The following is a 27,658-nucleotide window of genomic DNA, read 5'->3' as shown; positions in this document are numbered from 1 at the left end:
GCTGTTGTTTCAGGTTTTCTCTATGGCTTTGTTCACCATTTCCCCATTAAGCAAACCCTGGATCCTTGGGAGCCACAAGCAGGACCTGAGTGCCACCCTGAGCTGCAGCTCCCCCTGTGCCAAAGAGGAGTTGCCCACAGGGCACTCAGGCACAGATTCTGGAGTGTCTTTTAAAACATTTTTGTTCAGAAATTCCTGTTGTTGTTATTCCTGCTGACCTCTGTGGGCTGTATCTTTTCCAAACGTTTCTGACGTTTCTCACAGGGTAATCGGTGAATGTCACAGACAAGAATTCTGCTGACTTCAGTTTGGCTTCTGTTCCCCATTGAATGGGCTCCTCTCTTTATGGGGGAATGCCTGCAGCCAAAAAGAGAGGAAAAAACCCCCAGCCCCTGAGCTAAGTGGAAGCAGGCCCAAAGGGAAGCGCGTTCCTGCTGCAGTGCCTCTCGCTGGCTGGCTTCTGTTCCGTGCTTGGGGATGTGCCAGACTCCAGTGCCTCCGTGCTTTTGATTCCTGTTTATCCCTGGCAACATGATTGTCTATAATTATATATAATCTCCTCCTTGTTTACTCTTCTTCCTCCAGGTCTGAACGCAAGCTCGATGGCAACTCTCTGCTCCGTCTGCCAGGGCTCCAGCTCCAACCGCTCCTCTCCATCCTCCACCTTCTTTTTCCAAAGTAACAAAGCCATTGGATTTCCTCCCACCCCTTCCCTGCGCCTCCCCTCCCCCTCGCTGGCACCGGGGTTATTTATACAGAATGTGGAAACAATTTGCAGGAAAGTGAACAATGTAAGTGGGAGCGAGGGAAGGGAGGCAAGTTTGTAGTGCACGCTGAGAGCCCCAGCAGCGAAACGCTGCTTTTTGGGGAGCACAGGGAGCAGGCTGTTTTTCTTTCTTCCTTCTCCCCTCTCTCACCATCCCCCTGAGCTCCTTCCATCCTGCTGGAGTCGAGGCCAAACCAGAGCAACCAGATCTGAGTGCATTTTGGAGGACGCTCAGGTTGGATCCCGCCCTGCACCGCAGCTCCATGAGGCGGTATCTGTGTACTTAATCCCCTCAGAGGTTCTGCTCTCGGATCATTCCTGCTCCTGGATTAGCATTAATGAAGAGCATGTGTGCTCCTGAGGTCCTGCTCCAGGCCCTGGAGCTGCAGCACTGCCTGGTGTCAGACACAGCTATTCCCAGGAACAGTTCGGCTCAAAGAGGACATTTCTGGGAGTGAACGAGGCAGGAACTTCTTGCAAAGTCTAATTTCAGTCTTTGTGCCCTCACCTGCTCAGCACTGCATTTCCAGGGCATCCCAGCACCTTGCTGGCTCCATTGAGAGTGTGTCTGTAAATCCAGCAGTTTCCCTGAGTGCTCTGGGTTGGGGAAGCTGAACCAGCACTCACTCAGCACCTCTGGGCAATTCTGGGCTCTTCAGACCTTGCTCTGCACGGTGAAGTCCTCAAAGAGAGATAATCCAAACACACACATCCTTTGGGGAAGGGCTGTAGGCGTTGCAGACGGAAGGGAATGTTATCCTGGGTTCCAGCAGCTGCCCTGGCCACAGTGAGGGCCTCCTTCCCTCCTGGGAAGCTCCTTTCCCAACAGCCTCCAGCCTTGGGACGGGATCTGTGCATTGTGCTGAGCTGGTAGGGCAGGGCCAGGCAGCTGCCAAGTGGGACAGTGTGTTCCTCCCTACACCAGGCAGATTTCTGGCTGAGAACTGGTGCAGCTGATCCACTGTGCTCCAGTGGCACAGAAAGACAGTCAGAAGGAACCTCTGGTGGGCTTTTCCTTCCTGAGAATCCATCCTCTCCACTTTCCAGTTCTTCCTGCTCCACATTGTCCATACCCACTGCGTGAACTTCCCATGGATGTTTGTTCTGTAACCTGCCATGTCTGCTCTCCCACAGGTGTGTCTGTACAGGCTCAGGGCACAGCAGAGCCCATTCCAAATGCTGCTCCCTTTAACCAGTTCTTGGCTGAGTTCACAACTCCAGAAGTAAAGCCCAGGAAGGGCTGGAGCAAAGACACTTCAGTCACTGATGTTTTCTGGTCAGGGCAGTTCAGCTCTTTGTGTTCTCCTGATTCTCAATGACTCTGAGAAGGGCCCAGGAAAACAATTCTCTCCCAGTCCAGGCACCAACATAAACTGAGAGGCTGCAGCTGGGAGCAGAAAACCCAGACCCAGCAGTGGCACCCAACAGAGCTGCAGGGCCACTGGTTCCCACTGCAGCCATGCCATGTCCAGCAGCACAGCATGAGCCACAGCCTGGCTGCTTCCCACCCCTGCTCCTGGCAGGAGCCTGGTGGTGTCTGAGCATCTGCCCAGGCTTGTTCCACCCTGTGCTTCCCTGCTGGCAAAGGGAAGGATAGGAGAGAGCTTGAATCTATCAGCCTCTGGAGAGAGAACCCCTCGTGCAGGCTCTGGCAGGAGGGCAGCAGCTCTGCTGCTCAGAGTGGCCTCTGGGCAGACACAGACGTTTCCAGTCTCTCTGTGACTCCTAAGGGTCTCCCTTTTACTCCTGGAGAGATGCAGCCTTGAGTTACACTGCATGGAGAGCACTCACTTTTGACAGGTTTGGGTTAAGTGGAGGCTTGAAGCTCTTACACTGACTAAACTGCACAGACCAGAGTGACCAGGGTAATTTCAGGGCAACAGCCATTGGAACACTTGTGCTTTTCCCCTTCTGGTTCTAAATGTTCAAATTCTCACAAAAATATGAGACAAACTCTCAGTGGAATGACTATGCTGCTGAAAACATTTGGAATTTCCTATTTCATCTGGTTCTTTCTCTTTTTTTTAATTATTTTGAGGGCTTTTTACATGAGAACAGATTTACATTCCTCTCTCCCTGCTGCTCACTTCCCACCTGAAATCTTCAGCTGCTCTTTGCAGTTCCCAACACAATGGTGAGCGAAATCCTGAACGGAGCATTCAAACTTGAGGTGAGGAAAAGCAACAGCAGCAGATGGGCTTGTAAACAGCAGAGACCTGGCTCAGGCACAGAGGTCCTGGCGGAGCGGGAAGGAGCAGGAGGGTTGGTAAACACTGAGCAATTTCCATTTTCTGGGCTGAAATGTGGGGATCTGGGGAGGGGAGGGCAGTGTAGGAACAGCAGCTCTCCCTTTCTGGCACAGTCAGTTCTTCCCAGCAGAAGCTGTTCCTGTCAGAACTTGCAGCAAATGGGAGAAGATGGGAAAGTGGGGGACGTTTTCCAGCATCAGGGAATTTGTGGGTGATGAAAACAAGATTTCCAGCAGTCCTTTTGCACTAGTCTTGTTTCTAAAGAGGTATTCTGCTGTTTTCCTGCCATTCTTCCCTTCCCTTGAATTCCTTCTGAAACTCAGCAGAGTTGGGAATAACTTCAATGATACGAAATTCCCAAAAGTTACCTGAAAGTGTGCAGCTGGACAGAGGAAAAAGAAACCCAGAGCAGAGTCCCCACGAGTGGAAGAAAAAAGCAGAATAAGGAGGCTCAGTTCTGTAGTTTATTGAGCCCAGAGGGATTTCTACAAACCACATGGCATCAGGTGTCAAATGAGGAATGAAAACCAACGTGGAACAATGGAGCAGCCTAAAACTCCCACAGCCCAGCGAGCTCCAGAAATGTTGGAGAGGCTTAAATGGCCCCTTAATGGCCTGGTCAAAGTCCTGAGTCATGTCATGGGTGTTCTTTCCTTGGACAGGGAGACTCTGCACGTCCTGTGGAGTCCAGGAGTCACAGAAAACAGAGACTGATGAAAGATGGCTCCGGGCTGGGATTTTGGAGAGGTTTGTGCTTGATCTAGGGTTAAAGGGTTGTTGTTTCTGTTTTTCTTGGGGATTGGGAGGGGAGAGGTTACTGAGTCCCTGAACCTTAATGTAAAATGACTAGAATCTGGAACAGATTCCAAAACAGACATTTAGGGACTACTAAATGTACAAAGCAGCTTGGATATCTATCACCAGAGTTCTTCCAGTCCTGGAAAAAGCCTCTGAAATGGGCAGTGCTTTAACAAAGTACAGATGTCTGGGGACTCAAAATACAAGGAGGAATTATGAGGAGGAAGAGATAACACTTTCTCCATTTCTTCGAGAGGGAGAAAATGCCAGAAAGTTATTAGTTTTATTCCCAGGACTGTGGTAGCTGGACAAGGATCCAAGGTTAAGGTGATCCCCATGACCTGACACTTGCAGAACAAGTGGGCTCCCTGTATCCTGGCACGAGGAGTTCTAGGGAGATCTGTAATCCCCAGTAGTAACCTCAGAGGTTAATTGGCGTCTGGAAATGAGTTTATTAGGTAGGTGGGCTAGAGGGGGTTTAATTACGTGTTTAGATCAGTGTTGCTTTAAGCATTAATTTTGCCTGGGAAAGGAAGGTGTAATGTCAGGAGCGACACTTTCACACTGCTTAGATTGAGCCAGGGGAGACTGGAGAGAGCCCACGGACTATTGGGGAGGATGGGAATGAGCTCTGAGTAAAAGCATCTCTTTGTTGTTTTGAGCCAAAATTCCCTGGACTTCGTGTAAGGCCCAGTTTCCTGAGAATGGCACTCAGCAGTTTTTGGACAGTCAGGCTGTCAGAAGGAATCCCTCTGAAATACATGTTGGATTTCTTTTTTTGGGCCTTATTTCTCTTTTCTGCTTTGTGTCATATTCTCCTCGCAGCTTTCCAGAGCAGAGTTACTCTTCCACTTGTTCCCTTTTGCCTCCTGCTGAGTCAATTCTTTCTTTTCCAACGTTATTTGTACTGTAGTCACTCCCAGAATCTGGGAAATCATCCTCAGAAGTCTCCCCATCTCCTGAGCTTACTGCCAACTCTCCCACTAAAGCTTTGAATTCTTTGTTATAAAGAAGAATAAAAGGCCAGCAAAGTGCACCTCGACACCCATTCAGGTGCCATTACCCTGTAATTCTTTAAAAACTCTGTGTGCATTTATAGTCACTGGGAAGTGCTGGACTGGGAAGCCTCTGGACTAAATTGGTGTTAGCACATGAAAGAGAAGCAGTCCTGCATGGGGCAGCAGGCTCTGGGCAGCTTTGGTCACCAGCTCGCTCGGTGGGCTCGGGACAATCATTCCCTGCCTGTGCCCCTGCTGGCAGTGCCCAGCTCCAGTTGTGCCCGTTTGGATGAGGGACACGCCTGTCCCACACCTGTGGAGCTGCAGCAGAGCCTGAGCTTAGCAGGGAAGGCAAACAGGGATGAGAGGAATGCCCAGACAGCAGGGCAGGCTTCCCAGACACGCTGTCCTGCGAGCGTGCTGGAACCCTGGGTGCTGCAAGCTGTCTCTGTTCCCAGGCCTCGGCTTCTCTCTGCCAGCCACAAAGGGTTCACCACTTCCAAATACAGCGGTGAGGTGAACTGGCAGCTTCCCAGTTCCACTGGGAAACGGGGGCAAATCGCTAAACTCACTTTACAAACTCAACCAAAGCCTGATTGGATCCTCCATCCTGCCTGGAGCTGTGCCACCTCCTGCAAGTGAAAAGCTCCTTGGGTTTCTGAGCCATCCCATCCCATCCCATCCCATTCCCATCCCATCCCATCCCATCCCATCCCATCCCATCCCATCCCATCCCATCCCATCCCATCCCATCCCATCCCATCCCAAACCATCCCATCCCATTCCACACCCTCCCACTCTGCCCATGCTCCAGCCTGCTCCAATTTGCCAGCAGAGAAATCAATTTTCTCCCCTCCTCCCTTGTTTGAGGAGCTGCAGGCACATCCCTTGGCTTTCCCTCTTCTCTGCAGGCTTTTCCAGAGCCCTTTCCTCCCTTTGTTTGCTCGTTCCCTGCACTCCATCCCATCTTTTGCCTCCCTCCCTGGTTTGATACAGCATCTCGCTGGTCCTGCCTCACACTCTGAGCAGGGGTATTAGATGGATTCCCCATAGAGTATAAATTGAATGGAGAGAAGTGGCTGGTTTCCCAGCAATAATTTATCTGATTAAAAAAATACTCCCCAAACTCCCCCTCCTCCACCGGTCCTGCGCCCCCTCCAAAAAGCACCACTGGCATCAGGGTTGGTGTTTGAACTGTGTGATTCAAATTGCTGGAAGAGGGATTTAGATGGGAAAATAACTGGCAAAGGATGGTTCTCGGGGGATTTTTCCCAGAGTGTCGGGGCTGGAACCCGGGCTGTTGTGTGGAGAAGGCAGACAGTAAATAATTCTGAGTCAAGTACCTGGGTGATTTGTACCTTTACCCACGTACCAAACGGCGGCTGCACACGCGTGTTTGCCCACCACACGCACTGCACGGGGGAGCCCAGCTCCTGGCACAGCAAGCTGCTCCTGCTGTTCCCTCTCTCCTCTCTTTTCTTCTCTTACCTCAGGCCTGATTCCAAATAACAGAAGAAATCTGCCTCACAAAATGCATGTTGCCTTGTTTGTTACTTGCTCGGGCTTCAATCCTTCCAAACCATTTTCTTCTCCAACATTCCTGTTGTAATTATGGAAAATAATTCCTGTTGTAATTAGGATGGAAAAGTCACCCCAAGGCCCCTCTCGGCAGGGGCCTGGGCAGTGGGTTTGGTTGGTGCTTGTTCCTGTGTGGGTGACAGGCAGGTATTTGCAGGTATTTACATCGCAGAGTGCTCCCAGACCGCCGGGATTTACAACAGGGGCTCCCTGGTGCTGTCAAGGGCAGCACTGCTACTGCCACCCGAGTGTCTGCAGGCCATTCCAGGGCCTGGCGTGGCCCCAGCTCCCCGGGCTGCTGGCTGCTGGACATTCCTCTGCTCACAGCTGCTTTCTGGCCGCTGGGTGAAACGGGAACGGCCAGGCTGGAGCTTTTCAGCCTCGGAGCACCCTCAAGCCAGTGGCCAGGGCTCAGGTTTCCTGCGTTTTGACAGGAGGGCTGCTCAGATGAAACCTCTTTCTGCTCCTTCTGGAGGATTTACACTGCCACAAGTCCTCATTTTTTCCAGATGTTTTACCTAATAAATCAACGAGTCTCATCAGAGGATTGGGATCCAAAAGCTGTTACCATGACTTCAAAGGCACAGGCTGGAGTGGAAAGAAGCAGTGCAGACATTTTATACTACTCTGTATGCACTGATCATGAAAATACACTCTGCTCCCAGGATTTTTTTCCTGTGGATATGAGAACACCAACTATGATTAAATAAAATGGTGCTGTGCTCCTGCAGCCAACCTTTGCTGAAAAGAATGGAGCTGCAGGAGCCTCGGGCTGTAGGGCTGGCAGGAACCAGGCTGGGGCTGGTCCTGAGAGGGGTTGAGCTCTGCCATCCCCTGTCCAAAATCCAGGACCATTAACTCAGGCCTGAACTCACTCCATCTTTTCAGATCAATATTCAACTGCATATTTTCTCCAAGTGCTGGTTTAAGCAATTCCCACATAAAGGAATCAGATGTTCATCTTCTTCAGATGTTGGGAGAGAAAAAGATAAAAAGAGTTACATGGCTGTAAAATGTGATTGTGACTATCCAGACCAGTTTGTTCCTTGATCAAGAATGTAAGGTTGTTTTTTTTTTTTAATGTAGTGAAGGCTTTCTTTTTACAGTGTCTACATGGTGTCATTTTCTTTTGCTGTTCCATTTCTAAAGATAACTGTGTTTGGAGAAGCTGTTACGTGTTTCTGTCACTCCATAGCACAGGGTGCTGCAGATCAGAATGAAGAAATGCAGCTGAAGAAAGGAAAGCTGATCCTGTGGTGGGTGAGCAGCAGGCCACAGGGTTGGCTTTTTGTTCCCCACTTTCCCAGAGCACTGGCCTGGCATCAGAGATGCCCAAGCTCCTCACCCTCTGCCTTGTCTTCCCTTGGATCCTGTTGGATTTGGAATCACAGCATAGTTTGTATTGGGAGGGACCTTAAAGCTCATCCAGTTCTACCCCCTGCCATGGGTAGGAACCCCTGCCACTGTCCCAGGTTGCTCCAAGCCAACCCAACCTGGCCTTGGACACTTCCAGGGATGGGCAGCCACAGCTTTGTCTCCCCTCCCTGCTCAGTGCAGCAGGGCATGGTGCCAGGCAGGACCAGGCTGCTGGGGGCAGGAGGCACAGGGTGGCCTGGTTGTGGGGAGCCCCTTTAGCGTGGACTGAGGTGCCCAGGTCAAGTGCTCAGTTTCAGGAGAGTTTTTGGGCTTCCTCCTTCACATGGCTGAAGCACAGCCATGGAGAGGGGAGCCTCTCACAACCTCCTGGGGGTACCTGCAACAGGTGATGTAAGCAGAGACCTTGGCTTGTGCTGCCTCAGAATTCTGGGATGTAAGTAAGTTGTCACTTAACAACAGTGGGAACTGCAACACTTGGAGTTCTGGGAAAATCCTGTGCACCCCAAGTAGGCACTGTAGTTATGTAAAACACACTTAAGATATTAATTGACTCCAAGAGATTGTATTTTGTGTTTTATGTATTTTGTGTTTCCCAGACAGTGGGGAGCAAGAGGACATTTGGTTCTGCAAGATGTTTATCCAGATCTGAAAACATCATCATGGAAGTTTAGGAAGAGGTGATGTCCCACTGCAGCCAGGTGGAAGGGAGAGCCAGGTGTAGATCTCCTGTGTTCTAATGGTACGTTCAGACTAAAAAATAGCCTAATCTAAATACTAATATTCAAATAACAGTCACCACAAATCCATTTGTTCCTGCCACAGACTTCAGAAAAATTGCTGCTTGTCTTCCCTCCCCCACAAGGCTGAATCCCAGCACCCCAGATTGTCGTGACTGCCTGGGATTGGTGACATCTCCAGTGAAATGTGTTGGAGCATCAAAGCAGAGTGGGAGAAGCACAGCCTGGCTCCGGGAGCCAGAAATAGGTACTATCACTTGTGAGCTGAAGCCTCCCTTCTCCTTCCCCACCCAGCCCTGCCTCTCTGGCACGTGCAGCACGTAATCGTGGTGTTCCCATCGGACCAAAGGAAAACCACACTCCTAAAGCAAGCAGGGGATTATGTGGTGGCCATGCTTTGGAGGCAGAGAATGTTAGGACATGGATTCTAAATTAGGGAACATCAGTGGTGATGGTTTGCAGATCTTCTGTGGGGAATGGGTGTAGAAAGGAGCACGGCTCATCTCCTGCAGTGCCATGTGGAGAAGCATCAGAGGTCCACCATAAAACCGGGGGGGTTGAATTCCCTTCATTGGACAGTTGCTCAAATCCTTGTGATTGAATGAGTGAGTGATGAATGTGGCACATTGGATTTCACCCTAGATCCTTTCCCTCCTTTATGCTGTGACTCTGAATCTCAGTTATGCTTTCACCTGTTTTTTTTAAGTCTGCCCACTGGAGTATTTGTCCGCTTCTGCCAAACCCTAAAAGCTCCATTTCATTTAAAAAAGAGATCATTTGGGAAGGTGAAGTTTGATTCACAAAGATAATGCTCTTTGAAGGTGTCTGCTCCTTTGGCAGTGACTGATTCAAAGGAGTTCCATTTCAGAATGTCTGTTCTGCTGCTCCCAAGGCCGCGCAGAGGAGGGATTGTGTGAGGCCATATAAATCAGGGGCTGTTACAGGGATGTCAAACACAACTGCACCACGGGGTGCTAATGGTGAGCAGGTGAGGAGTCAGAGCAAGTCAGAACCAATGAAGAGAAGCCACAAAGCTCCTGTGTCTGGTCCCTGAAGCTTCCCAAAAGTGCAGTGTCTGCACACTCCTGTTCTGTCCTGGGAAAAGCGCAGGCTGTTCCTCTGATCCGTATCACATTTTCAAAGGGCTCCAGTAATTGGATGAGTAGGTTTGGTGGGAACATCTTTGCTTCTCAATTCTCCCATCAGGAAAGATCTAAATGAAGCTATGTGAGCACATCTTCAGCCCAGGCTGCTTTCCCACGTCAGTCCACTGGATTTGTGCTCACTTAAGGCAGTGGTGACCAGGCCCCTGGACACACAGCAAGGGGCCTGTTGGATTAAACTTCCACTGGAGCGGAGGATGAAAACTCACAATCTTTGTGCATGCAAACAGGAGTTTCCTCCTTTTTCAGCAGCAATTAAACCCCAAAGCTCTGACTCCAGTGAGTTTCTGAGTACTGGAGTAAGAAGTGATTTGGGATTTTGGTGTGCAGCTTCTGGAGAAGGGGCCAGTGCTCGTGCTTTCCCCCTTCCTCAATCTTATGAGCATTCCACGTTTCCAGAGGTTCCAGCTGGCTCTTCCCATGCAGACTGAAGGCTGTGTGATGGACCCTGAGGTTTGTGGGCACAGAGCACAGGGGGATGTCAGGGGGGAACAGTTTTCTCTCCCACAATGATGGTGTGATCTTCACAGCTTCCCAAACGCCCATTAGTCTCGGAGAGAAGCTGAGCTTGAACCAAAATGAAGGTGTTAGAGCTTTAAAACAGGCCATGAGACTCCCTTTGTACAGAAGGAATTCAGGCTGGTGGAAGGTTTCAGGGAATAGCTGTAGGTTGTGAGCCAGGATCGTGGATGACCACGAGTCTGTTGGACAGGCTGTGCCTGTGCATGTCCCTGCGAGCACATTCCACCGTGGTTTCTGCACCAGTTTTTGTTATTTCTCAATATTCCCACTAATATTTCATGTATTTATCTTGGCTGTGGGTAATTTCAGCAGTGAAAGTGCTGACTCTGATGTCCTTCTGGGACATTGGCTTGGGACAACCCAAAAGTTTTGTGTGGGTCTCCAAAAAATGTTCTGCCCACTGGTCTCCAATCCCAAGAACATTCCTGTTTTCTCTGCATATCCTCATACACAGCACTGATAGAAAGATTACATTTGTGTAGAGGAATAACCCAACAATTACAAATATGATTTATTTTCCAGACTTCTGGGTCACTAGAATGATGGGACAGGAAAAACTGAGGTACAGCTGGATAACTTCAGATCCTAACCAGTGGGGTTTGTGTCTCCCTTCCAAATCAGGCCAAGCAGAACGTGCTCCTCATCCTCAGTCAAGTGGGTGTGTGAGGAAGTGGGAGCTGGGAGAAAGGAGAATGTTCTCCCTAAAATACTTGGATCAAAATGGCCTTGGTCTGGTGGCAGAGGGCAGGAGCTGCTTCTGCTGGGCTGGCCATGTGTCCCATGGTTGGAGCAGTCCAGTCCCCAAAGCAGGCTCACGTCTCTTTACCTGTTCTTGAAAAGGCCAAATGACCCTAGGTATGTGTCCAGGAAGTATCCCATGTTCAAGGCCAGCCTTGGAACTCCTCCCAAAGCTCCTTTGAGGGCCCTTGTGCTGCACCTCTTGGGAACAAGGAGTCCCATGACTTTTCAACATCTCCTCCCCAGGGGTTTGTGTGTTAACTCAGTGACATCATCACCTCGTTGCAGTTCAGGGCACCAGAGAGTCCCAGACTGCACTGCAGACAGGGCAAGTGGCATGAATGGAGCTGAGCAATTTGAAATTAAACAATCTCAGTTATTAGGGAATTCATGTCCTGGCAGCCAGAGCAGTAAAGACAGAGAGGTATCACTTCAGGGTGCTCAGAACAGGACGGGGAAAGCAAAACTACACCCACCTAAGTCTGTAGGTCAAGACTAAATTATCTCTATTTGCAGCCAGGTGAAACACCTGAGTAGATAGTCTGCAAGTGCTTTACAAAAAGTGGAAAGCAAAAGCTTTTTGCACAAGCATTAATCTTGATGCCTTAGTGGGGTCAGCTGGGAGTGCAAGGAGAGAATTCAGCACAGTCAGCACCAGCCTGTAAAGATCTATGTCCAGCTTTGCATTTCATTCTGTTTATCTGGGCTATTAATTAGCTCCTTTCAGTTTCCCTGGGAAGATCTGTGTGTTAGGGCTCCTGAACACTCATAAAGATCCATCACTGATTGCTTGGGCAGCTAAATTGGGTCAACACTTCACCACTCAGAGGTGTCTTAACTTTACATCCTTTTCTGCTGGGGCAGGAATTTTGGGGAAGACTTCAGTCTTCTTGGAACCCACTTGTACACACTGCTTTCCTAATTTCATGCCTAGGTATGGCATTTCCATTACAAAGGAGTTGTGTTGTTGAGCTCTGCTGGTCTGGGTTTTTCAAAAGGTTATCAGAGCTTCTAGTCATGTGCTTGTGCTCTTTTCCCTCAGAACAAAACATCCTCTGCACAGATCCTGGACTATCAAAGCCTCCGAAACAGTTCAAGTGCCAAACACAACCCCAATGGCAGCCTGAGAAATTATGTCTCCCAGTGGGGCTGTTGAATATGCACAAATGTATGGTCTGTTTTCCAATGTGCCTGTCAGAGCCCTGCTGCTGCCTCCAGCAGAGAAAAATATTTGTCATAGGCCATTTCCCCCCAAACTTTACTGCTTGCAGGAAATAGAGAATGTTCTTTTCCAACATATTTATTTGTATTTGACTGTAATCACAAAGGGTTGTGTTTCCCCCCTTTCTCTGGTGACCCAGCGGAGTCCACTGCTGTCAGTTCTGTCATTATCTCTCACAGAGCTGTAAGCCTTTTCACCCTTTCCTCTGGAGTCAGGTAAAAATTCCATATAGGAGGTAAGCTTTAAGGTGGGTGTTCTCATTTCAGATTTACTGAACACTCTGGGCAGGTTTTCCTTATTTTTAAAATCCCCATTCTCTGGTTCAGGTACCCGGGGAAGGTGTTTTGATGTGAACAAGGCTTTCCAACACAACTGTAAATGCTGCTAAGTTTTCCCACCATCTCTTTTGCTGTCTGTGTTTCCCCATACATTGACCAAGGGAGCTCTTTGGTCAGAGGGAAAATCCCCACTGTGGGAGCTGACTTAGAGCAATGTCACTGTTCCATCCCCAAAGTCTGCATGTAGCATTGTGTTGGGGTTAATTAAGTTCCTAGAAGTTCCTAAGTTGGTGTACAACTTGAATATTCACTTACCTTTGTGGTTTGGATCCTCCTGCTGCAGTGTCACCCCACCCACCCTGGGACCAGGAACTCCAAATGGAGATTTTGTCCACATTTCAGTCTGTGTTGGCATTCTCTCATTCTTGATCACAGAATCCCAGAAGTGTTTAGGTTAGAAGGGACCTTAAAGACCACCTTGTTCCACCTCCTGCCATGTGCAGGAACACCTTCCACTAGCTGTCCAACCTGGCCTTGGACGCTTCCAGGGATGGGGCAGCCACAGCTGCTCTGAGCACCCTGTGCCGGGGTCTCAGCACCAAACACAGCCAAGAATTTCTTCCCAATATCCCATCTAAACCTGCCCTTCTTCTGGTGTCAGTTTTAGGTGAAGTGCAGGATATCTTACCTTAGTCACTTCTAACAGGACAGCCGTCATTCACTTGTCTCGACTGAGAATCAGTGAAACCTTTCATGTGTCAGAGCCATCTGTAGCCAGGAACAAGACCGAGTTCTTCCTCTTCCTGGTGTGAAACAGCAGGTACCTGCTCTTGTTCTGAGTTCCCACTGCTCCCTTCCCACAGCAGGAGCCTGTGCCCAGCAGGTGCTTCTTCAGGAGTCTTCTGGAAGCACCACACCCCAGGCACTGCTGCATTTGCCTGAAACTGGATGAAGAACTTAAAAAAAAAGAGAGTAAGAGAACAGGAGTGGTGATGAGTTTTTTTTTCCTGATGTCTTTCACTGGTACTTTTTACAGATTTCTTTTTAAGCTGAGCGTAATTCATGAATTCTGATCTTTAGGAAAAAAAAAACAACACACGTTAACAGCAGTAGTAGCAGTAAAGATAAAAACAAATGTCAGTCATACTGTTCCTTGTGGTCCCCTGTGCTGCCTTGTCCAAAGGCAGTGGTTCCCAGAATGTCCTGGCAGCCTCAGGAGTGGTGGACACCACGATGACACCCCAGAAGGAGCAGCTGAGTGCTACTGATTGCTGGAGGTCAGCAGGAAAACACTGGACTCCCACCTGAAAACACAAACCCAACAGATCATGGACTGAGCAGCAGCATGGAAGAGGAGTGAGAGGCAGATTGCAGCCCTTTGGGACTGGGAAAACAGGAGATTTGTGAGAAAGCTTTTCTCCCTCTGTCAAATTTCTGTTATTTGTTACCTGCCTCAGAGGGCTCATGGCTGAAAAATACCATTGCTTTGCTTCGTGGAATCTAAATGTTCATATGATACAGACATAAACCTGAATTTCTTTTCAGCCCTCACCAAAGGTTTTCAGTCACGGAAGGAGAGTCATTTTGAGAAATTGATTTTTGTTGAATACCTACACTTCTGTGCTTTCAGAAACGAAGGACACTTCTGATAACAACTTCTGATAGCCTGAACATCTTTCTTGACCAATTCCCCACTTTTATCAATATAAGTTTGTTCCAAGCATCTGAATTCTCTCCAGCTTTTGGAAGTGATGCTTTTTAGCTGAATTCCTCTGGGAATGTGAAGGCATCTTTGCTTGTGCACAAAATGTCCATTGCCTGTATAGCATAAAAGCATTTTCCTCCCAGATTCCCCTGCCAGCATGTGCCTTCCTCTGTGGGAGGAGGAAATGCATTTCAATTTTTGGTCCTTCTAAGAGCAACCCTTAAAAATGTGTATTAGTGCAGAGGAAAGCAGGTGGAGCAACAGCCTGGGCAACATTTACACTGTGGTGGTTTCTGGTCACAAGGAACCTGGATCAGCACCTTCACCTCTTCTTGTGGCAGTGGTGTTCAAACCCCACTGATCCCTGTTGGTCAACTCCCCACCTTTCATTTCCTGCTGCTCCCTCTGCCTCATTCAGTGCCTCTGCAGACCTTAGTGTCTCACTTGGACACAGAGGCACATTCTGACCTCTCTGAGACACATTTCATATTTCCCAGAATCAATAACTTCCGAAGCAGTTACAGGAATAGCGAGCAGTCAATAAGTCCCGTCAGGTTCCGTTAGGAGGAACAGCAGAGCAGTGGAAGGATGACATTTCTTAGGGAACTGCTATCCAGGCATATTTGTTGTTTCAAGTTGTCTGACTTCAGGGCTCAGCCAGGGCCTGCAGGCTGTAGCATTCATATAATTTTATTTTAAACCTGCCACTCAGATGCTGAGGGAATAACACCAGTGGTAGAACTCCTGTGTGACAGCAGACCCAGCAATCCTGATGTGCCAAGTACCTGTCAGGGAGATCCTATGGGCTCACGGCTCCATCACCCATGTTCCACATCCCATCAGAGCCCCTGGTTTGCTTTCCTGGCTTTGATCACTGGTCCTCTGGGACAAGCATGGAAAGGTGGGAGAAAGGTGGTGTTTTTGCAGAAGTGTTGCCCTGAAGGGTTGTTTAAGCAACAACAAAATAAGTGAAATTAATGTCTGTGAGAAGCGTCAGATTGGAGATTGAGGAGTCAGACTCTTCACCCGTCTGAAGGCTGCCCACATTCTCCCTGCCCGAGCTCTCAGTACAGCACCATCCCTTGGCACAAAGTGGGTTCTTTGCTTTTTAAACTGTCCTCATGTCCCCACAGTGCTCAGTCCTACAGCTGAGAAAGTGTCAGACTGTGCTGATGGGGTAAGAGGTTGCACTGGAAACAGTAGGAAGGAATGTTGGCTAATTCACTTTGGTTTTAGAGATGCTTAAGAATTACAAGAGGTTAGAATGATTTAAAAATAAAATGCATGCAGAATGAGTCAATAACTCTGCTTTTAAACCAGGAATTGCTGGGAACAGAAGCTTGTTTCTCTTCTTAGCAAATCAGGTCTGCATCACTGCCATTGCTCTCTGGGAGGACATCATCAATGTCTTGTCCAGAATTTTGCAGTGTTCCCAGGTGCTGCAGCACAACCTTTCCTGGCAGGAAGGTGATTTGGGAAGCACCATGATGACAGTGTACAGATCCTGTGGCAAAAGAATCCACCAGTGCTCCAGGCACCCTTCTGTGGCATGCTATAAACTTGGGGGATGGAAGCCCTTTGTAAACCAGGTCTTGTTCTGAAAAGTTTAATTTTACAACTGTTCAAGTTTGTTCCTTTGTTAAGTAACATTATGAAGAAATGAAGAAGTCCAATATTTCCTCCATGAAAAATCCATTATATTTATAGGAAATTCTTTCATAGCATTTGAAAGGGTGATGAGGTTTGTCTGAGCATTCCAGTTGGAGGAAGCAAAGCCAAAACTATGACTTTAAAGGGCTGAGAGTGGATGAACAAGATTATTACAGCAAACAGGACTCTGTCTCTGTCCCAGCCTATTGTCCAAATTCTTTATTCCTTCCTGTTTCTGTGGTTCATTGTCCCTGTCCCTGTCTTCACTACATCATAGCAATGACTGGTTTTGAATTGTTGAATTAGCAGACTGAGGTAATTTTGCTTATATTTACTCTTCCATCACAAGGTTCTAATAGCATGCTGTGCCTCCAGTTCCTGCCATTTAAAGGAGAGGGACAACTTCAACTATGTCCAAGCAAATTACTCCTGGTATCATTGTTTCTGTATATTCAGTTTTAAACACCTAAAATCAGAGTCTGAGATACAGACCAAAAGGAAGGACACTTGTGGGAGTTGTAGGTGTTGACACAACAGTCAAGTCTATTTGGTCTCAAGTTTTAGGTGTGGACTTGCTCATCTAACTCTGGCTGATGTGTTTGTATCTCTCACAGATAATGTGGCCTTTTCTTTCCATTTCCAGGAATCCCCTAACACATCTGATTCCAGCCATAGGACCCAACACCTCAGCTGACCCTTTCAGGTAACACACAGAAAGGGCCAGGCTGTGCTGCTGTTGGTTCCTGCCACGGGCAAAGGTGAGGTTTGTGAGGTGTGCTGGGATCCCCAGGAGCAATGGGCTGTGTTTTTCAAGCATCCTCAGCTGCTGGTCTAAGGTTATTTCTTTGATTTCCCAAGCCCAGAGGCAAATGACTGTTTCTGTGTACTAAGCATCAATTCTTTTCCTTTTGTTCTTATCCTTTCTCCTCTCCACAGTTTTCCTCTTGCTTTGAATTCTCTCAGACCGCTGCCATCTCACTTCCCCTGGCACAGGAGAAAATGTGATGGTGTTTACAGAGCAGAAGCACTGGGACTCAGGAGATGTGAAAGGTGGCTCTGCTGGCTCTACCTTCAACACCTCTCCATGGTTCTGACTTCCTGTCAGGATAACCTGGACTAAAATCCCTCTGTGCTTCTCCTGTGCAATCCTACGGTATCTAACACAACCCACAACCTCAGGTAAGACCTGTAGGCACTCCTGTTATATGAATGAGAACAAGATTGTTGGTGTCAGTAATTAACATTCTTGTGGGATTGCTGGAAAAGCTTCGGGATAAACACCACCTGGAATCCTTGCCTGGCTTATGTGGTTTTTAAGATGCAGAGGAGACTGATCCTGTTTGCACAAGAGGGCATGGATCATCTGTCTCCTCTCTTACTGGATGTGCAAAGTCTTTCAGTCCCAAGATGAGTTATTGTAGCTCAGGGAGAAGTGGTACACTGGAAAAGTGAGGGCATGGACAGTGGGGAAGCAGAATGGAGTGGTCAGTGTGTCACCAGTGTCTCATCTGAGAACAAGGTCTAATGACAACCACCAAAACAGGAAAATACAGTCACTACGAGCACCTGTGGCACGGTGTTATCCCATGACAGGCTTCCCGAGATGCAATCTCATGCTCCTGACATGGATGACAAAAATCCCATTGACTGCAGTAATATCAGCCTTTCCCCTTAGGTGTTACTTGCATTTCTCTCCTTCTGGATGATCAGAGACCCATATCCCACATCATTGTGCACTTCCTGATAACAAATCCCTTTTCTTTTAAACTGGAGATTGGATTCCAGTAAACCCTGCATTTTGGATTTTAGGTTCCCTCCATATACCTCTGAAAACCCTAAATAAACAAACATTGGATTAGACATCAGCAGCTCCCTTGCTCGGCAAGGGAAGCCTTTAAAAGAATTTTACACCAACTACCCTGTTTGTGTTTCAGACTCTGTCAACCTGGCACTCCAGGAGCTCCACCTTCCTCTCAGCCATCTCAGGGAACTCAGCTCAGTGTTTGGAAGCTCTGCCTCCATTTATGACCTTCCCTGATTCCAGTGAGGAGCTGGAACTGCTGTTGACCTCAGGAATGACAGAAGTATATGCTGGGGTTGGAGGGTTTCTGGCATATGACCTGCTAACCTAGAATTTGCTTGGCAAAGTCCAGAGGATGACTTTTAACCTCAGAGCAGTTTGCAAAACCACATCTGTGACCAATAAATGTGAAAAATAAATGGAAAGATAAATCTAGCCCCTGTTGAAGGATGAAAGACAGCACATCTTGCTGGGCACTGGTGCTGGAATCAGGATGGAGATTGGGAATAATCGGACAGGCCATGTGCCAGATGTTGTCCATGAATGGAGCCAATGCCTCACACAAGGGAGGCAGCACAGCAGGTTAAAGTGAAGGTATCTCATAGCTCTAAGTCTTAAACTTAACGAGCCACATCTTTATTTGTGCTGCAGCCCCTTCTTATCCAAAATTGCCTTTACCAGCTGCCAGAGGATGCCTGGTAATGGAAAATTCTCTGGATAACAATAAATTGGTGTAACGATTGAGTGTCACCTCACATCCCGCTAAGCAATAGAGAAATCACGATGAGAAAAATAGGCACGACCAGAGTGGCACTGAACAGTGCAATCCTAATTCCATCACCCTTCTTGTGGGCGACAGATAACCCAGTGCAATTTACAGTCGCTCTGAAGCGGCTCCAAGTCTCAGCAGGAGTCGGGAAAGCTCAGTGTAGCCTCGGGACTGAGGAGTCGCAAAGATCAGGCGAGTTGTTGTTCCATAACCTTGCCTCTGCACCAAAACCAGGGGGCTGGTTTGGAATGGGAAGCACTCCAAGCAAAACACAAAATTTTAATCACCGAAATAAGGTCCTCCTCTGGCTCCCTCTCTGGAGAATAGTCTGTCTCTGATCATCATGCACAGACTCCCAAAGAAGGTAAATTTTGGATTTAAATCTCTATGTCAGCATGTGAATGACAGCGTTAAATCTTGGCTGTAAGGCTGAGATATCTCCAAGAGGAGAAAACACTTTTTCCACTTAAGTGGCTGAGGTAGAGGAGGTAAATATATTGTCTCCCACTATTAAAGGGCGAGGAAATCATTTATACATGTGTATTACACCTTTGCACCTAACAGTGGAGTTATTTTTTATATTCAAGAGTCTAAAAGTTTAGAAATACCAACATTAAAGTGGCCTATGCAACTGTAATTTGTCCCTTCCATGCATTTGCATTATGATACAGTATTTAATTCTAATTAGATCACACGCTGTTCTTTCAACAGGTTCCTGGCCTCACTCATTGTACAGAATAGACCATGCTCACTAAGTAATAATTTTATTTTCTCCTCGCTGTTCACTATGTGGCCTGTGCTTTATTTACAGCAGACTATTCAAATATTGTTCTGAAGACAGATTTATTCATTTCCTCCTGAGCTTTTCCATGGGACTCATCACTATGGTATCCAAGTGCTTCAGAAACTCTAATTCATTTTCTCAACACTGTAGTGAGAACTGGTGTTGCCCTTATTTTACAGACGAGGAACTTGGGTGTACAGCCAGAATAGTAAAAAATATCTTTTCATTTCAGAGATCCAATTAGAAATACTCAATGGCCTGATTTTGTCAGAAAGTAGAACATGGCCAGGCATCTAATTGAGTCAGTAGTTGTATAAATTCTCAGTTATTGCAGATATATCCGCAAGAGTTCTTCATTTCTGCAAGTCAGGCTTCAAAATGTCAGCCCAGGCACCTGGGCAGTGCTGACTGCAAAATTAGTGGAGCACTGGGCAGGCTCTGTTTATAGACTGTGCTTTGCATCCCACAGATTCCAGAGGCTAAAAATCCTTTCTGAAAGCAGCAGTCACCTGCCCCAGCCACAGCGCTGTGCTTGCTTGCCCAGCCGTTCCTCACAAGGTGCACAAAACAGTTTGAGTTTTGCAGTAAATGAGGTGGAAGTTGTTCAGGCACTTGCCTGGGTTCCCTGACCTTAGTTCAGTGTCTGAGCCTGGCATATCCTTCTGCACTGGTTGCTTTTATCCTGGTGTTTGATAACTGGGGAGTGTGTTACTGTGCAGCCTGAGCACTGTTGCTTTATGGAATATGTACTTCCCAAGTAGAGATAACGCCAGTAATGTAATCCTGGGTTGACATCGATGCAGGCCATCAGCAATGTGGAAATTTCCCTCTGTGAGGGATGTCATGGCTGGCACAAGCTCCAGCACTCCAAGGGGGTGAGGTATATTCTTAGTGTATTTCAGGTACCTGCTGACTGTTTTCCAGGTGGTCTTCATTCCCATTCCTAAATCCTCACCTTTCTGCTCTGCCTCCTTCCCCCAGTGTCTGTCATTCCCATTACTACATCACTGTCTCTACTGAATTCCCTCTTCCCAAAGGCCATGTTGCATGCCGCACCCAGACTTGGGGTCCTTTTCCCTTACCCCACGCCAGCTCTTCCATCTGATCCCCTTTGCCCAGCAAGCTCTCCCTCAAACCTTGAGCAGAGCACAGGGACAGCTCCTAGTCTTCCCAGGTTGCACATCCTCCTCCCAGCAACTTCTCCCATTTCCACTCTGGTTTAAAGTCTTCTCCCAGCAGCCTGGCTTCCAGACTCTTTCTTATGAGCTTTGCTTTATCCCTCCCTCCAGGCAGACCTGTTTTTCCTTCTGGCTCATTCCCTTTCACCACCCTGGAGAACCTGTCTCTCTCCAGAGCCTCTGTGCCTGCCAACGTACCTGTCCCAGACCCAGTTCCTGTCCCCACTGTGTGTTTTTCAAGGAGCTTCCTGCTCTGTGTTTCCCAAGAAGACTGGAAGGACAGGTCCGCTCTTCCTACCTGCAGACATGGCATGGTCCAGAGCAGCCAGGAACTGGAGCTGCAGGTCCAGCTCTGATCCCACAGCCCTGGGCTGTGGAGAGGATGGAGCTGCTGGGGAGTGGAAGCGCCAGGAGGCCCCAGCCAAAAACCAGCAGGACTTTCAGGAGGGTTTTCATAGCAGGGTTTGAGGGAACACCTCTGACAAAGTGGCCACTCTCATTTTCAGACTAGAAAATCCCTGACAGAAGGAACAGAAGGAGAAATATTTATAATTTAACCCAAGGTATGAACTTCAGATGCCTAAATTTCAGCACAGTGGTTAGGCTGGCCCTATTAAACTGCGACTGAGGGCAGGATTTTACGATGGGAATTGCTAACCAGCTTTAATAGGAGTTACACTACAGTCCTGCCTTTTAATCACCACTTCCATTTTCAGGATAAATTGCAGCTGGTTGCTGGTAATCCTTGTGGCATATCAGATAGCAGCGTAGCTCGGCAAGGGTAAGCTGGAGAAACCCAAACATCCTTCTGAGGAGGTAATTATTCCATTGTGAAAATGCCCCGGGATATTTTTAGTGGCCAAACCCCCTGTTTCCTGACAGAAACATAAAATAATGAAGCAAGCTTCACAAGGAGAGATGCCTCAGACACCTGTATTAGCTGGTGCTTTGCAGTCACGTCAGCGTTTAATTTGCTGTGTGCATCCCCACATCCCTGTACAGCAAAATCCACACCTGCGTTTGGGGCACTGTGCACTCTGCCAGCCTCTGCCTCGCAGAAAACCTTCTCCATAAACAAATCTGCAAATCCCGCTGGATCAAGAAGAATTTCACGGGAATATAGAGCTGCCTGCAACAAGAGGGACACCCTTGCCACACACACCGAGGCTATCAAGGGAAACTTTCCTTAACAGGAGTCTCACAACCAGCGTTAAAGCCTGTTTTTTGGGGAACAGATTATTTAAGTTTCATTTAAAAATGTTTTGCAGGGGATGTACCCATATTTCACATGCTGCAGTGCCCCAGGGGTCAGGCTCTCTCCTGCTTACCTCCAGCCCTGATCCCATGTAATTTATGTCCTGAAAGACAATTCAATTAGTCAATAGTAAAATGAACCAGGACACCGTGTGTATTGTAAAAATATAATTTAGTGGGAAACAAGCTGAGATGGAAAAAATATCAGAGTACACTCCATATGATTAATGAAGGAGGAATGTATATTTACAGCTTTTATTGTGTCCTTTCTAAGGAGACTGGATCTGGCAGTGGGGCTGGAACGGGCTGGTAACGATGCGGCATTCTAGTGATTTGGATTTGAATGGAAAATGCTGTATAAAACTAATTACCCCCAGGAGGATGAAAATACATTGCATTTGCCTTTTAGGAGCACGTCTGGCCTTTTCTTCACGTTATTTATCTTTGAGAAGCATGTTTACTGGAGAGGCGGCATCCCGAACAGAGCAGCAGAGTCGCTCCCCAGGAAAACAAGTTTCCGCAAGTTATTTTTCTACATTTAGCTGGATTTCGGGTTCCTTGGCGGCTCTGGATTGCTGATAACCAGCACCATGGCAGAGCAGGGCTCCCTCTTCCCACACCCTCCGGCTCGCCACATAGCGGGGATACCCGGATTGGTGCCGAACCGTCAGGTTTTCCATGTTTTTACGTGCGGAAAACGCGCAGGTCCCGCACCCGTGATGGGCCGATTAAGGAGAGGGGAAAACACGGATTTATTGCATTAAAAGCACAGACTTTACGCACCGGACGCCTGAGGGGACGAGGGGGCACCGCGTCGCCCCTCAGGAGAGGGCGGCGGCCCCGCCCCCCCACGCGCGCACGCGCAGGCGCGGTGGCGCGCGCGGGGGGGGGGGAGACGGGCGCGCGCACACCTGGCGCGGGGGACGGGGGCGGGAGAGGAGGAGCGCGCGCATGCGCGAGGCGGGGGCGGGCGGGAGGCGGCGCGCGCCCCGCGGGGTCCGTGTGAGGGAGGGACGGACAGAGCGAGCGAGCGGCGGAGACCGGCCCGCGATGGAGTGAGGGAGGGAGCGCGGCCGCTCCGCCCGCCCGCCGCTCTCCCTCCGCCGCCTTCGCGCAGCCCGCCCGGTAGGGAAGGAAGGCAGGAGGAGCCCCCCCGGGGGAGGGGCTGGCGCTGGGTGCAGCCCGGCTGCCGGGCGCGGGGAGTGGAGCGATGGCGGCGCGGAGAGCCCGGCGGCTCCTCGGCTCCTTGTGCATCGCCCTTCTCTTCGCGCAGCCCGCACCGACCGGCGCCGCGGCGCGGAGCGGCTCCCGGAGCCTCCTGACGGGTAAGAGCGCGGCGAGACCCGGGGGGCGGCGGGCGCGGAGCTGTGCGGGGGTGCGGAGGGGTCCCGGGGGCGGCGGGGCCCGGGGCGGCCCTGGCAGGGCGAGCGGTGCCGAGGGGCTGAGCCCGCTGCGCCCCCCATGCGGGCACCAGCAGGGGCCACTGCGAGCCTCGGGGAGCGGCGGCGGTGCCTCCCCGCCAACAAGGGACACCTGGAGCCCCCTCTGCGGGGGATGGAACGCTTCACCCACCTGTGCTCCCGGCTCGCTGGTACCGGGGACGGAGCCAGGCACACCTGAGGGGAATCAGGCTTGCAGCTCATCAATGAGGGGAGCAGGGCACACCTGAGGGGAATCAGGCTTGCAGCTCATCAATGAGGGGAACAGGGCACACCTGAGGGGAATCAGGCTTGCAGCTCATCAATGAGGGGAACAGGGCACACCTGAGGGGAATCAGGCTTGCAGCTCATCAATGAGGGGAACAGGGCACACCTGAGGGGAATCAGGCTTGCGGCTCATCAATGAGGGGAACAGGGCACACCTGAGTGCGATCGGGCTTGCGGCTTACCCCTGAGGGGAGCCGGGCACGGGCGGGCTCTGCCCCAGTTCGGGAGGGCTGCTGGAAGCGGCACGGGCTCGGTACCGGCAACCTGTGGAGAGAGAGGAACTTGCCTGGGAACTGCCGCAGTAGCCCAGAAATAAGCGGTCTGGCAGCGTTTCAGCCGCGGTAGTTCTCACACCTTTTACTATTGTTGTCTTTAATGGTCCATGATTGAATCCTGGTTCTTTACGGGCTACGGAAAACGTAATCTCACCCAGGTGAGGCGGGAGAAGGCTCTCTCAAAAGCCCTTACGTGAGACCATTAATACCACAGAAGCCTCCTTAGCTTTGCAGCGATGTTATCTGCTCGTTATGCCAAATACCGGCTTTAAAAAGTAACTTCTTTATTTCCTTCTTGCCAGCAATAAGCTGGTAGGATGCTTGAAAGAAAATCTGGTCTCGAATGCTGAGTGCTGGGATTAAAAAAAAAAATACCCCCTGTAGGTTGATTGAATCCTGATATTTTAAGAGAGAACTCTGTGCAAGTGGAATATGGAAAAAACTGCTGTTCAAATGTTAGTTTTTTAGCAACCTGTTAGCAATTTGGGAAAGTAAGAATGGTTAAATTCTGATGTTAAATGGTATAATTGTTCTGTTTCAAACTACATTAGGCAGGATCTTCTACGGTGGTTCTCATCTTGGACACCACTGTTGGAGCCATGTGAGCTGACTCCTGTTGACAGGGAATATTTTTATTTTTCTTCTTACACAGTACAAGCTTTGTAGATGCCAGGTTTGAAGCAGATTTTTTTTTTCTTTTGAAAAATATTGCAGTTTGACTCAAAATCTGCAGAACATGTGTAACAGATAAGTTACTTTGTGATGTGTAAAATCTTGCCACGTGGTGATTCTTTTCTGATATTCCTGCTCTCCTGACAGCTTAGTAGTCTTATGGTTATTTTAGTAGCTCTTTGCTAGTTCAAAATAATGCTTTATGGTTGGAGGAAATCAAATTAGTAGGTGAAGTTCTGTCTGTTGGAGCCAAATATGTGAATTAAGTCTGCAGAGCAGGGGTGATGTGCTGAAATGATATGGAATAAAACCTTCATTGGAGCTGTTTATCAGAGCAGGAATGTAGGAGTATCATTGTGGAAATCTTGGAAGTTCTGGTGTACTCCTCCTCTTCTCCTCTCTTTCTATCGTGGAAGGTGCCTTTATGCTGTGTCCATAGATGTGTCCTGTGGGATCCCTGGGGAGGACCAGGAGCTGGGCTTTTCCTGTCTGAGGGTGTTTGCACCAGTTACTTACAGAGGAAAGAGAGAAAGGCTCTCTTAGTTCTTTGTCTCAATAAAGAGGATGTGTAGTGAATGAAGTTTGTTTTAATTCACACTATTTCCCATCTAATTGCTAGTAGTTTTTCTTAAATACAGGATGTTCCACATGCTTTTACATGGGCAGGTGCTCATAGGAGAGGGAGTTGGGTGCAGATGTTCCATGGCATGAAAGTTCTGTTGGAGTTTAGATGTGAAGGGGGGTAGTGTTGTCTTCTGTTCCATGCTCTGGGCGAAGCTTGATCTCTTCAGGATGCAGACAAGAGAGAGGCAGAGGAACACTGGGTTTGTAGGTCCAGGTGGAGCTGTAGCTTCTTGTCAAGGCTGAAGTGCTACTTGCTATGTCCAGAACAAGGGATTTGGCATTTTAGTGTGGGTAAAAGTGCCATAAATGAGCAGAAGTTGCAGATTTGAAAGCCCATATTCTTTGTATGGGGTCATGTGTGTTGGAGGGACATTTGATCCTATTTATAAATAGCTCTTCGTGGCTCTCTGAAGAAGAAAAGCGTGCAGCTGAATTATTTTAGGAGAAAACTGTATTAACTTCATTTATTTGTATATCTGCAAACATTAGTGTGTTTTTCCAGTGTAGCTGGTTGCTCTGCAGATAAGGTGAAATGAGCTGCTGATTTTAGAATTGGGACAACATTTCACTTAGCTTAGGGAATAAAACAAACCAAGAAGAAGCATCAAATTAAGCTAAATCCTGCCTCCTATAACTCTTTGTAACTGAGTTGAGATAAGCATAAATACTTGGATCTATACAGATTGCATTATTAGAAATAAAAATGAAACTGGTGTCACTTAATTTTTAATAGGAAAGCTGTGATACCCTGTATACACCATTAAGATTGCAAATGAGATTATTCAGAAGCAGGAAATTTGTTCTGTCTCTCCCTTGTATTCTTGAAGTCCTTGGAATTGATATGTATTTTGTTTTTAGAGGACAAACTGCCAGTTTGGGAAGTCCCAATGGAGCAGGATTAGCAGTTGGTGGGCCTGGAGCTGCAGGAGGAGCCCAGAACTGAAGGGGTCTGTGAGCAGCAAGCTGGGAAGTGCATCCAGGTGCTGCTGCCAGAGATGCTCTTCCTGGGGAGTAATGTGGGGGGGAGGAGGTATGGAAGGCTAAGGATGGCAGCACACATCAGCTGGGGACCCTAGAAACAGCAGGTTGTCATTTGTTTCTGTTTTGTGTGTGCTGCTTGATTATTTCTAATTATATCCCAAGTTAAAAATAGAGCAGAAATATTCAGGTCTCGGTTACGTCCCAAGTCAGTTAAGCACCGGTCTCCCTGCTTGATATTCCTGTTCCATATGGACAGGTTGCATATGGCTTTTGCACTGCATGTTTATTAGTCATCTAAGAAAATTACTTGACTGGCTTATGAAGCTTTCCTAATAAACTAACACTTCAGTTTCAAAGTTGTCAGGTGTGTACACACCTGTGCCTAATGTTCATCACAGTGAAAAGCAGCAAACAAAAAGTGTCATAAAAAAAAGCTTGGCTTGGTTACCCTGTGCTAACTTATCAATGTAAGTAAGGAAGTTACATATGGTAGATATTTCCTTATACAAATAAGAGTATTTGGTTGCTCCTGATGATAAAATGCCCTTGTGATTTACACGAGGTTAACCTTCAGCCAGAGATTGTCAGAAGTCTGAAGACTCTGTAGGCACCTAACTGGAGTTTGTTGCATGGCCAAGAGAAGGAGAGTGATAATAAATGAGTGAGGAAATGATGTGGGAGTTTAGGCAAATGACACAAGGAGCAATATTCTGCTTAATGTTTTTATAGCTTGAAAGCAGAACTTTAACTTGGGTAACATTAGCCTGAGTGTCACAGGGGGTTTGAAAGTGAATTTTATTGTCATCACCAGTTTCATGGAGATAATTTGTGTGTAAAATGTGTGCCAGTGTTTGTAGCCAACTTTTCTAAACATGCAATGGTTTCATAGATGCAGGATGTTTAAAGTCTCACTTTGCATTGCCTATGAGGAGGTATAACTGGAGTTGTTGCTAGTAATTAATTAGTGCTGGTTTCCCATGAGGAATCGGTGCTGATGTTGGGATGTCACTTGATAGAAGGGGAACTCCACTTCTGTTTAGCCAGTTTGTAGGAGTCTCAGTGGCTGCAGGGCCCAGACTGCAGCTCCCATGCTGGATTCAGAAGGGTTTTTTTACCTTCCTCTGAGGGCTGTGGACTAGGTGTTCAGCCCCTGAGAGCTCCAAAGTCTCTGTGCAGCCTTTGGGAATGGCCGTGGAGGCACAGGCCCGTGTTTGCTTCTCTGGTGTGCTGGGCTGATAGGGAAAAGCTGCCTCAAACACTGGGGTGCTGCTTGGATTGTCCTGCCAGAATACAGCTCTGGGTCTCCAATATTGAAATACAATGCCTGAGGCTATTGATTTTTTAAAAAGGCAGAATAGTTCTTAATAGAGAAAATGCCTCAGCGCAGTGGAAACAGTCATATTTTACTGATTGGGTGCTATTGATTTCGTCCTCCAGTGAAATTGCCAAGATGAAAGTGGTAATCCTGATTAATTCCATATAAATAGATAAGCCTGATTTGTATGTGTACAGTTGCAGGGTTCAGTAGGAAAACTGAAAGTCTGCTTTATGTGGTCTACTAGGTGCTTTTCATTTCCAGAGTTTTTACCATTTAGTATTCATGCAGAGGGGCATCTTAATTTTATGAAATAAGCTGACTATCAATTTATGGTAAATCCATTTTGCATCAGTTAAACTATTTTTTTTTCTCATTAAAGCTGTCCTTACTGAAGGCAGTGAAGGAATTGGAATATTTTGCTGCTAAAGTTTCTTGGGAGTTTGGGTAATTCCCTGGGGTGTGTAACAACTACAAGCTGTTCTATTTGTGCAAAAAGAGGTTTAATTTTAATGAAA

The 27,658-nt window shown here is 48.0% G+C and overlaps 1 protein-coding gene and 1 long non-coding RNA gene across 12 annotated transcripts in view; both read left to right on the top strand.

The window, feature by feature from the left end:
- The window catches only part of LOC115496629 (uncharacterized), a 100,758-nt gene extending 78,783 nt beyond the window's left edge, over positions 1-21,975 (top strand). For 2 of the 4 annotated variants that reach the window (XR_012057585.1, XR_012057584.1), the window contains 5 exons: positions 586-8,505; positions 8,589-8,750; positions 16,425-16,539; positions 16,718-16,960; positions 17,716-21,975. This is a non-coding gene — a long non-coding RNA (uncharacterized lncRNA). The remainder of the gene's footprint in view (positions 1-585; positions 8,506-8,588; positions 8,751-16,424; positions 16,540-16,717; positions 16,961-17,715) is intronic. The other 2 variants (XR_012057586.1, XR_012057587.1) reach the window with 2 other exon arrangements.
- Positions 21,976-22,527: 552 nt separating this feature from the next.
- The window catches only part of NEO1 (neogenin 1), a 165,835-nt gene continuing 160,704 nt past the window's right edge, over positions 22,528-27,658 (top strand). For 6 of the 8 annotated variants that reach the window (XM_032750345.3, XM_032750344.3, XM_032750343.3 and 3 more), the window contains exon 1: positions 22,528-22,892. In XM_032750345.3, coding sequence (XP_032606236.3) covers positions 22,778-22,892 — 115 coding nt within the window. In that variant the 5' untranslated portion in view covers positions 22,528-22,777. The remainder of the gene's footprint in view (positions 22,893-27,658) is intronic. The other 2 variants (XM_032750346.3, XM_032750347.3) reach the window with 2 other exon arrangements.

Source organism: Taeniopygia guttata, chromosome 10 (genome assembly GCF_048771995.1).
Source record: "Taeniopygia guttata chromosome 10, bTaeGut7.mat, whole genome shotgun sequence".
NCBI lineage: Eukaryota > Metazoa > Chordata > Aves > Passeriformes > Estrildidae > Taeniopygia > Taeniopygia guttata.
This window is presented reverse-complemented; position numbering and strand designations above follow the sequence as displayed.